General features: G+C 30.6%; 1 protein-coding gene across 1 annotated transcript in view; it reads right to left on the reverse strand.

The window, feature by feature from the left end:
• LOC131846761 (uncharacterized) overlaps positions 1-12144 on the reverse strand; it is a 268899-nt gene extending 256755 nt beyond the window's left edge. The window contains exon 1 of the mRNA XM_059196152.1: positions 11935-12144. Within this exon, the coding sequence (XP_059052135.1) occupies positions 11935-12121 (187 nt within the window). The 5' untranslated portion in view covers positions 12122-12144. The remainder of the gene's footprint in view (positions 1-11934) is intronic.
• Between the last annotated feature and the right edge of the window lie 516 nt (positions 12145-12660).

The raw sequence follows: 12660 nt of genomic DNA on the forward strand, positions 1-12660 counted from the left end.
CAAATTTACATAACAAAATACTGTCGTCAGTACAACCCGGGTGGTAAAATATTGCCACAAATTGGAAATTTTACGTCTTGATTTTAATTATTACAATTTATGCATCGTGTGCCAACTAACCACAAAGAATAGAAATAAATAATAAACAATCCTGTCTAATAAAGTCTATCTTGGTCAAATTTTTATTCCTTGCAGGTTATGTGAGACTATCTATGAAGACAAAGTCAAACGAAGAAAAAATATAATACAAAGTCTAACTCAAATAATAAACCAAATATGCAAACCGTTCAGCAGAATAATTGTTCAATACAAAGATTCATAAATATTGTTTTAATAAGATTCCTATATGATTGCACAAAACATGGTCATCCTTTATATAAAATAGTACTTGAATATAATGACCATTGGCCACAATTCTGCTCCATTCCGGTTACTTGAAAATTGTTCACAATGAAGTAAATCAACTTCTGAGATTGCCCAGTGATTTAAAGGGAGCTATGGCTGTTATACTTAAGGCAATTCTCTTCCTGCCCGGCCCATTATGGAGAACTGGACATTTATGTAAAAAAATAATATTCATAAATATATCCTCAACATTATTAGAAATTTCTTTTGCAGATCTATAAAAAATAAATCTACTACAATTTGCAAAAGTCATATGGGTCGTATAGAGCAGACCAGTAAACTCAGTCGACAAAAGAAATTACAGAAGTCTGTTTTGGAAATAAGAAAAGTAGTAGTAAATATTTTATGTAGCGTTCACACATAAAATATTTACTGTTGAAATGAGAAATCGTGTGAAACTTAAAATATTTCAACGATTCCATATTATTTTTTAAAACCTTTCACATATATTAGACACCTATCATAAGGAATCCTTAAATATATAAATCACACATTCGAATAAATATCAAACAAACAGTCGTAAATAAGTATACATGTCAATTTAATTTAAAGTTTATCTCACTATGGTGATATAGAAATATGGGGACCATTAAAAAGTCACATTTTATGACCTCAACGTTATAATAGAAGTGTACCAAAGTATAGAAGCCGGGTAGACTGGTCGGCAGGTGCCACCGAAGGTTCACTCGGGTTCACGCCCCCTTCCGTCTCCCACCGCCCCTCTCAGCATCCGTGCAAACCCGTTCCTCTAATAATATAACGTAGAAATGAAAGATTAATGAGAGCAACCCGCGCACGCCTTTTCACTCGACCATAAGGCTGGATCTCGGTCGATAAAAAAATATCGATTAAAACATACTATTACAGTAGTACCAAATATTATGATAGTAGTAGATGAGATTGTCAGTAATGGTCTAATTGCTAGCAATCTATTTACTATCAGGTCGACCTCCACGCAGTTCGCCCAAAAAACAGTCAACATCATCTGCTTCTTCCTTATCCCATTTATTTGGGGTCGGCGTAACCATCCACATGCATATGTAACACTGTCCTTAGGATATGAAAAACAGTGGTAATGCTTAGTGAATCCACTACAAAGAGCTAACGACCTGAAATTATCCTCATCCTAACATCTTTAACTGATGCTCCCTGCAAGCATATACTGTTAGAGCAGGTGGGTGCATTATAACATTATCATTTATTAAAAACTACAACCCACTAAATAACTAAAGAAAAGTTATAATTTAGGAATGATTATCATTTCTAGGAAGTGTGGTTCCATATACATATATAGCTAAGAATTAAAAATGTAATAGTTATATGGGAGCTCTATTGATTAATTTTGTCGAAAGTTGTTTTTTTATTAAACCGAAATATGATAAAATCATATTTAATTTGTACAATTAACTTAACTTAATAATGACAAAAGTATGAACCGTCGCTAAAAAGTATGATTTTAATCAAAATTTTCAACGATTCTCCATTGAATATTAAATATTCAAATAAAAAAATCTGACAATATTCAGTACATCAATTTTTACGTAAGTACCTAGTATAGTATTGTAAAATTAATATATAGTTTTCTTAATATTCAAAGACGCATTTTTTACCTACTATGATTGATAATTTTATATATTATATAAATATAATCCGCAGACATCTGAATTATAATAACTTAAGTGATATTTACTTATGATCAATTAATAATTCATTTTATTTATGTTTACCGTAATCGACAGAAACTATCAATAAGAAGCGACAACAACACTGGTCCGTAAAGCAACAAGTCTCGATCGCCGCAATGAAGACCGCCCAGATAAAATATTAGCCCCGTACTCGACCGGTAGCCGCTGTAATATATCGATGACAGTGGCATTGTGTCCCGTACATGAGCGGTTTGGCTCACTTTGTAATAGTGATGTATAATGTAGCCAACTACCACCGATCATCGTCCACCGATGACAGTTATGACGTTTCAGATTGATGTACTACTGTCGTTAAAATGTTTTTAGAGAGTCTTCTAACCTAATAAAAAAAAACTGTAGTATTATTTTATATATTATGAGAAAATTTCAATTCTATTATAAATTATGTATATATGTAATAACGATCGGTATATATTAAAAATTAATTATTTTTAAAACCGATGTTCAATTTTAATATTACATTTTTATAACTATGTACGGGAAGCCCTAGAGGTCGTATCCGTCAGGAGAGATTTAGCCATTCTAAAAGTCCGTCCACAGGTTTGGACTTCTGATGTCTTTTTTTTGTCTTTTTCGTCGGATGAAACTGTAAGTGCCAGTTACAATAAATAGTATTAAAATGTTACGAAAAAAATGTACACCTATTTCGCAACAAATTGTTTCGACTTCATCTGTCATATCGAGAGCGAGTGCGGCGCATTTGTCCATTTGAAACCACTATAAATAAATATTAAAATGTAAAAATAATACAACAATATTTAATTGCAATAGCACTTTTAAGCAGGAACTAATTATTACATCATTTCCTGAATCATTGTAAAACTTATCTAAAGATCAATCAGATAATGACATCTAAAGATACGTACAAAGCATTATGATACATTAACAGACGTTTGTTCCTATTTGATAGCAAAAGTATTTTATTACTGATAAAAAAAATCATTATTCCATTTTTTACAACTAGACAAATAAATTCAATAAAGGAAGTTAATAACTTAAAGACAACGGTTAATTACTGAAAAGTAACAACAGTCGATTAACTATAAAAATAAAGAGAAAACAGTCCGTTAAAATTAGACCAAATAATAATAGTGAAGCTACATAAATTTTCAACAGCATATTTTAGCCAGTCCGCCAGCGTATACCGTTAGCGCAGGATAATACATAATTCCATTATCATCCTTTAAAAAAATTAAATACATTTTTAGTAAATACATACATAATATACATAGAAATCCCCGAGACCCTATTATTATTCCAGTATTTCAAGCAACTTAATTCTACGGATCTCTTTAGAAATCATTAACTAAATTGGTCACGTGCCATCACTTTGCTCAACTAGAACTTAATCTAACTATTAATAACAGCATATTAACATAAAATGGTAAAAAGCAAAGATCGATGCACACGACCGCACAGAAGCGGGTCCATCCAACCGTATGATATATGTTGATGATGTTAGCTGAAATGTCAAGAATTACACTCACGGAATAGGTTCAATATGTAGAATTTAGTAGTCTGAGACAGGTGGAAAGTATAAAAAATGTTATTAGACTTTAGCCAATTTATTTATTATAACAACGGTTGGATGGACAAACATATGGCCCATTTGATGATAAACGGTTACCGAAACCTATGGACGCCTGAAACATCAGGATTGTCACGTGTGCGCTGCCGTCCTTCTTTATACCTCTTTTCCCTCATGCTGTAGTCTAAGTGTACACGGGCAGAAGTTTCTCTGAAACGGCACAGTTCGTGACCACTTAGAGTCCAGCCTGTAGGGATGAATTTCCTGTGACAATAAGGCTAAAGTATTAAAAAATACATACATATGTCTATGCGAGACATACCCGCTCGTACATAAGCTGTTGCAGCACATATTTTACTTATAATAAACGAACAATAAACAAAATTTGTATTCCGTATTTAGTTAAATTTTACATTACATTAATACATCTTTATCTTTAATATATCTTTTGTAATTTGTTACCAATAAACAGCTTCTTTACGACCTAATTAATTGTGATACGTTTAGATTTCTACTAAATGCTTGCGCTTGCTTTACCTGTCATTATGTCTAGCCCGTGTCTGGTTCATTAATACTACTTACAGCATTATCTATTGTATTTTAAAATCCTTTTTTCATTTATTTTAAAATTACAGATTTCCTTAATACAACTGTATTAGCAGTAAAATTCCTGACAATCAGTTATATAATGTTTATGATGATAAATGTTTATGATGATAACGTGATCACGTTATCATCGTTTCCCGTGATATCATTCATTCTTCATATCCTGTCATTTTACTGCTATACCCTTTAAAAATATTTTAAAAATCAAGTTGGAAAAAGGGGTGAAGCACAAAACTTTATAAAAAAAATCGTCTGCCTGCCTACTCAGCTAGGCAACTGTACAACGTTTACTTCAGTAATAAATCCTTTTAAAGAAGTTACCATTGAAACGGTTATTTATACACTTCTGAGTTTAACATCGCGGACGATCGGAACACGTTAAAATTTGTTTGCAAACGTCCTCAACCTACCATAAACTAGACAATAAACAAAGTGAGCAGATAACGAAGCAAACCGCGCGGCTCTGTCCATTGTGTGCTGCCAGTGATACCATTTCACCTGGCTTATCAAGATTTTGCGCTGGCACTCTCGAAGATATGGTTAATTGCTGCATTTGCGGTAACGGTCACGCTTTCCCGTCCACGTGACGGCTGTGACTTATAACACCTCGTAATTCGCATTTCAACGATTTCATGATATTATCTTCATATTTGGTAAAGACGTTGCTTAAAGAGATTATATTATTATATATACTTATAATGTCGAAAAATCACAGGATCTTACCACGTTTTATAATTTTTTATTGAGTTCTCAATATTTCGACCGCGTTTCAACTGTCATGATAACGGGTAAATAAAACGTGGTAAGATCCCGTGAATTTTTCTAATTATGCATATAAATAATGACCGCGTCATATTTAAAACAGTATATATTACTTCTGTTTATATATATTAATGTAATAATGGACGTACTGAAATTGCAAAATATTATGTATTGCTATCATACCATAATTGAATGTATGTAACATACTTATGCGAATGGATAACATCACGAGATTTTATCTGAAACTTGAGCAAAATGATTACACCTGAGACAATGCATACATATATATCTTTTACGATAGAATATTATCATCAGTTATAGGCAATCGTCTCTTGTTGCGTTACTTACTGTTACTGTGTAACTCTATTTTATATTTAGTTGTTATAGTTATTTATTAATTAGAATATTTCGCTAGACTACTCATTGTTATATCCTATTTAGAACAACTTGTTCATAGTTACTATTATAATAATACATAATGAAACTTATTCTAACGTAATATTAAGTATAAATTCATTTAACATGAGTTTGTTTATACACGATGTCGGTACATATAATTGGGGCACATACACACATAATTAAAAACTACCTATTAATAACCAGAAAAAGTGTGAAAGTTGTACACATACATAATTCCATAAACATAAGTAATAATGTTCAGAGCACCCAGTGAATAGCGCAATAAGTTAAACAGATATGGTCTGATATACGAACCGAATAATTAGAACTACGGGCAGAATTGATCTGCACTGATTCACAGCATAGTGTTATTATTACTTTATACAGTACTAACTGTAGCGCGCGACTTCGTTTGCTTTTTTTAATATATAAAAGACATGCTGTTTCCGTCCACATAATACAGTCTGTGTCCACATAATACAGTCACGTCAAATTTAATAACAATCCATTCATTTCTTTAGTCGTGACACAAACAGACACACTTTCGCATTTTTAATATTAGTATGCGCTATGTCTAACTAAAGGTCCATGTCCGTGTCCACAGCTGTTTTATTAAAAATGTGCCGATACGCTATTTCTTTCAAAAATATAGTGTTGCATGATTGATTGATCAATATATGAATAACTAGTTGTGCTCGTGAATTCATCCGCGTATTAATAATAGTGAACTTGACCAAATAAAGGAAAATATTTAATAATCTAAAAAAGCCAATGAAATAAGTTTCATCGATAGAGAATTTTCATACAAATTTTCATCCCTTATTTTATTTTACCCTCTTAGGAGGATTTTTTTTATAGACTTTGAAAGTAATATTTATTTATATTTTTAACAGCTTATAAATAACTTTCAAGCTTCTAGCTCTAAAAATGATGATAGTTCCATACAATCTTTCATCTCCCTTTTCAACCCCTTACAACCCTTATTCGCATTAAAAAGTAGCCTATGTCCTTTCTCAGGGTCGAAATTACTATACGAAATTTCATTTAAATCGGTTCATTAGTTTTGGCGTGAAAACGAGACAGACAGACAGACAGAGTTACTTTCGCATTTATAATATTAATAAAGAAAATAACACTTTTACTTTTATGCAATATTGTTGTCTAGAAATAAGTAAACATGTATTGCATTCTGTACTTATTCTATGTGCAGATGTAAACATAAATCTATTGATTCGTTTCATTATATAAAATGATTTATCAGCAAATTAGGCGTGTAACTACGTAACTAATTGGTATCAAATTTTGATTGATTGTAATTAAAAACAATTAATTTAATTAGTTCTTCTGCATTTATATATTAATCTATTAATGTTATAAAAGTGACAAATTAAAAAAACTTTTCTACGCAAAAAATATAAATACATTTAAAAAATTATTGAAACACTATTACATGCAACACTTAATAAATAACAAAAATATTGTTTCCAAACACAATACAGTTTCTTACTATAAAATCTTATATTCCTATAACAAGACTAAGCCTTCGGCGATCTTATTTCGCATTTAATAAATATATGTGAAAATGATTAATATATGCACTAGTTGTGTCCGCGGTTTCCCCCACATGAAATATATAGCCAGTGTATTTTTCTGTTAGGCTATAAGCTATAAGAGCAACACGCTAGTTTCTTGCTCATACTTCTTGTGATAAGATAGCTTTCTAAATGAGCGGTAGATTAAAAAATAAATATGACGATTCAAAAGTGTTTAAAATAAGTTTATTTTAATTTCTATTCTATTCTATCCATCTATTCATACTCACATACTTTCGCGTTTATAATATTAATTATATTTAAATTACCAACAACTAACATTTATTACATAGAACATTGCCTATTTATTAGATAATCTATCAAAAATAATAAATGAAGCGGCAGGCAAAGCCACGAAGCTGCTGGTAGTCTCAAATGAGGCAAATATCGATCATTATAAATTTTCTTGCAACGTTAACTGCGTGTGCGCACGCGACCGCTCAAAGATTCAACAATAACAGATCCACCATTAAATTGTATTTAAACTTTTTGTTCATTTTGACAAGACTTTTTTTTTTAATGTGTAACTTTCATATATATATATAATACTTACTATAATATTATATTATAAACGCTGTTTTGATGGATGTTTGTCAGTCTTTTACGCAAACACTACTGAATGGAAGTTAATGAAACTTTACTATAATATAGCTTATACGTCAGAATAATACATAGGCTATAAGTGAACGGAGGAGCATTAAGCGACTTCCATTATATGACAATTAAATTCCTTATGGACAACGTAAAAATGAAGAGACTTGGTATTTTATAAGAGTACATTTTTACCGAACATGACTAATCTAAAATTTGAATCTTGTTTCTAAAAACAATGTACAATCATGGCATGAGATTAGACAGAAAGATTATGTAAATATGTGAATGTAAATTATCTCCTCCGTAAATTCAATTTACAAAAACATAACATAAATAGTAAAAATCACGGGATCTGACCACGTTTTATATTTATTGAATTCCCGATATTTCGGCAGTGTTTCAACCGCCATGATCACGGGTAAACAGTAGTTTTAACTAATTATACGTATAAATAATGACCGCGTCAAATTTAAAACAGTTTATAACATAACATAACCCTAACCGATCTGAGATATCTGTGATTTACTCAAGTAGAGTAAAGTATTTAAACTGAAAGCTTATTTGTTATTCTAGTACAGTAAAATTTTACATAAACAAAACATTGTATTTGTATATCTACTAAACAAATATATAATATTTAACACAAGTTCATATGTATTAAACATTAATATATACATTTATCCAATTCCCAACGATGATCGATCCCCCATCCCATTTGAAAGGGAATCTAAATTACGTTCGCCTGAGCCAAGGTTCGAATTTCCAGCATTGTCTTCAGACTAAACGACAACAGACAAAAGTAAGCTTTCAGCCGCTTCATAAGACTCGCCATGGATTTAGAGTTCACTCTGTACTCGCCTCCTTTTTTGTTTGACGAAGCCATAAAGGCTATCTACGGCTAAAAGCATTAAAATAAATCGAAAAATAGTTACTTCAAAGAGGTTTACCATATCACGAAGACTGGACTCCAATACAATAAGGTACTATTATTACAATGCGTCCCTAACCCAAATATACTGCAGCATATTTTAAAGAAAACTGTAATCAGTGTTGCGTCAATGCTTGATAACACGTTCTTAATAAAAAAAACAACAGCCTTATCTGGTACCGACTATACTGCGTTCTGTGATTCATTGATTACTTTGATGAAAACGGTAAATAATAGACATTAAATTCTAGTAGTATAATATATAAAGTATGAATTTGAACGAAAAATAAGTTTAAACACAACTAGATAAAAGTATGAGTAGTTAATTAAATAATTATACAAGATCTACAGTATTTTCGTCAATCGTGTTTTAGCCAGATTATTTTCGTGACCGTAATCAAATTTCAAACTGAAATAATATACTATAAATAGGAACCCTTTACCTAACCATCTAATATTATAAATACAAAATATCTATCTGTCTATTTATTATCTTTCAACGACTCAATTAATCGTCTAGACTAATTTTAATAGATTAAAATGTAAAATGTATCACAATGATGAGCAATCTAAAAATCAGGCAATTGTTATTGACAGCTAGTGTTATAAATATGAACGTGTGTCTTTATTTGTTACATTTGCACTAATACGGTAATGAATCTTAATTAATACAGATTTAAAAAAAAGTAAGATGCACTCACTTTTGACTCAAAATCATTATTTATTAGAAACTTTAATGATGTAATCGGATACCTGAAATAAAAAAATGAAAATTGTAAATTGTTACAAAATTAAAGTTCTATTTTTCGCAACATCTAACAAAAGTGTAAGATGCAAATAATATTATACTATCAACGCCATATTTTCACAGAATATAGCAATCTATTACTACACTGGATGGACAAATGCAATGTTTTATGGTAATTGCCTATAGAATTAGGGAATGTAATATAAACCATCATCCCAGGAATAGGAAAGATATCAAAACTATGACCCAGATGTAATTAATGTTAAGTTATTGAGAATAATATTTTTTATTATTAGTAGCGTTGTCGAAGAAGCCTTTTCTATTAGACTTACTGCTATTTAACCCGAGAAAAAAAATCCTTCGCATCTACTAAAATTGTTTCTTCTTATAAATACATTAGACTTTAACTAATAGTTGATTTTAATTTTATTTTCACTAAAAGGATGGGCTGCATCCGACTACTATCCAACGTAATTCAACGCGTTGGCGAATAAATTCCATGTTTGTGCTGATTAACGCTATCGCGTCGGAAGTGCGCCGGCGCTTTTCGACAGGGATTTATCCATTCATTAGCTAAATACAGGCTTTAGATACGCTAATTGAGTCGATTGATTAAACGAGCTTCTTGCAACTTTCTGCTGCATTCTATTTTTGGATATAATAGAGATATTACATGAAAATTCATTTGTACGGTTAGACAATTGTTGCTTTGCAACTATGTTAGTATTCAGTAGTATTTATAGGAGGACTACTGAACTTTATAAATTATTACATGTCTTGAGAGAAAGTTCTATAATATAAGATAAGAATCTTCAGACACAATGGGTGTCTCTTCTAATTACTTCATTACGTTATTTCAATAACTGGTACTAATGTAATTAATTTAATTTGTTATGTGATCTTTGCGAAACTGCTCAAATTGTTTGGACCAAATTATAAAATATTATCCTGAAGCCAGATGAATGGATACAGTTATGGGATATGCAAGAATATTTTTTTCTAAATTCTCTTAGCTATTTAATAGATAGCGATGCTCTTGTATAATTTGGGAAAAAACAAACTCTTCTGAATTAACTCAGTAATTGCAAAAAAGATATAGTACGGATTACAAATACTCTCCAATTAAATACTAACTTTTTTAAAGTTGATTAAAATGATCAGATTCAAGAAGCAAGTTCAACGGAGTCAGCGTTACATCCTAAACAAACTAATTCAGAGTAATGTTAACGTGATCTTGCGATATGCTATCTGCCATCAAGTCTATTGTGCCTGTATTGTTACATTTAAGACAGTCAGCTCGAGCTTCTAATTGCGCGCAACCTGACCGCGTGGCGCGTGCTAAGGGCAAATGTAATTGCTTTTATAAATCCACTAAGCTATTTACATGCAGATAGCATCAAAGGTTGCGACTTTTGTCTCGGTTACGGTCGAAATATCTAACTGTATGCCGCTTAAGAACATTTGTCTTGGCCTGACGTTTAGCACCTTTATTTATAATTAGGTAGTTTGTATGCTTTGAGCTAATTGAAACTTTTATGCTTTATTCTTAAATCTTATTACTAATTGAGATGTAATAGATAGAACTTGCTAATAGATTTCTGAAGCGTTCAGACATTCCATGTATCGAAATGAATTTGACAAGTTGAATTGTTGCATTATTATGCGTCTTCTCAAATATCAACAATTTCAGTCAGAATTACCTAACTAGTTTCTACATTTACCAATATGTCAAGTTCCTCTACGACATTCTACTAAATAGTTAATAGAATATGGTGTAAATAGTTACTAGATTTCCTAACTACATTCAAATCAAGACTTCAACATTACATTTTCCATTCGATCGGTGGATGAAATCGAGAGCGCAACCTATAATTATGTATATGTTTTATACATTGTTTATGATTTCATAGGACTCACTATTGTTTATAACATACAACAGTATGCAATAAAAGTAATGTTTAATGTTTTAGAAGAAATACCTATTTCTTCTAAAAACATTTTTGAGTACCTACTCAAAAATGTTTTTTTGATCCCATTACACGACATTCATTTAAATGTTTTCTTCTTCTAATATCGTTTTTTAATTCCTTATCTAATCAATAATTGTAATATTACAATAAATTATTAGTAAGTCAAGAGTAGTATTAATTCAATAAAACTATACTTTCCATTCCCTCATTGGCAAATATACATTAAAAAGAATTTATTACATCTTAATCTGGAATCATAGTAAATTAATAATTCGTATAAGCCTAATTCTAGAATTATCTTATAAATTCTGATATTTATCTAAATAATTTTAAACTAAAAAAAAATATTGACTAGTGCAGAACCTTTTATATTTGTCCTAATTTTTTATCACTATTTTTCTCTCAGAAAACATTTGTATGTAAAGCAAAAATTTTGTACCTCATTTTACCACACACTTATCTATACACATTTAGTCTTTGACAATAGAACCCTCTTAACATTGAAACATATATTTTATAACGCAATTTCGACCACAGGGATACCACTAGTTTTATCAAATGAGACTTGTAGGTAGGTAGGATTTAATAAAATAAAAGAAGATAAATAAATGAGTCATTGTAGTTTTTATCAAAGCCGACTCTAGTATCTAGTAGTATGATTAAATATTATGCTGTAAATGTCTTATTTAACCTTACCTTTCAGTTTAGTCTGGCATATCAGTTGGTCGATGATACTCGTCAATCGATTCTCCCTGTTGATTGCAGGCTTCACTATTTCATCGCCATCGTCCAATTCTAATTTAACAGACACTTCACTTTTCACTTCAACGTCATCACTACACTTCACTTTTGCCGTTTCACTATTTGAATCAACTGGTTCCATGTTATTCTCCTTTTATAATTCTTTAATATCTTCAAATCAAAAGAGATAATTTAAATTTAAAACATTAATAGCCCAATATTACGTTTTTGAATTACTGAAATTGAAATATCAAGTATGTATAACACATTACTCACAGTCGAATCATTATAAGACTTTTGTATAGATCGATCATGAAAACTGAACCATACAAAAAATACAAGTTTATGCTTTTATTTTAACAATGATATGCACTACTGAGGCGAACAATTTCGTTGATATGTTGTATGAAACAATACGAACAGTTCCATGTGTTAATTCTTATTATCATAGTCATAAGAGTGAAATTTACATACACGGCGTATAATAGATTGTGTATAAATATTAACAAGAATGTCGTTATTATGTAGTTTTCAACATTGTTTGGATTACTTATAGTACGATATATCCACTACACATATCTAACATTTACAGAAGGCGACATTTCTCTTTAAATAAATAGGTACTTGTAATGTAATATTATATCAACAGGATCAGTAATTCAAATATCACCATATATATGA

Source organism: Achroia grisella, unplaced genomic scaffold (assembly GCF_030625045.1).
Source record: "Achroia grisella isolate CSIRO2021 unplaced genomic scaffold, CSIRO_AGI_Agris_v1 utg512, whole genome shotgun sequence".
Classification (NCBI taxonomy): domain Eukaryota; kingdom Metazoa; phylum Arthropoda; class Insecta; order Lepidoptera; family Pyralidae; genus Achroia; species Achroia grisella.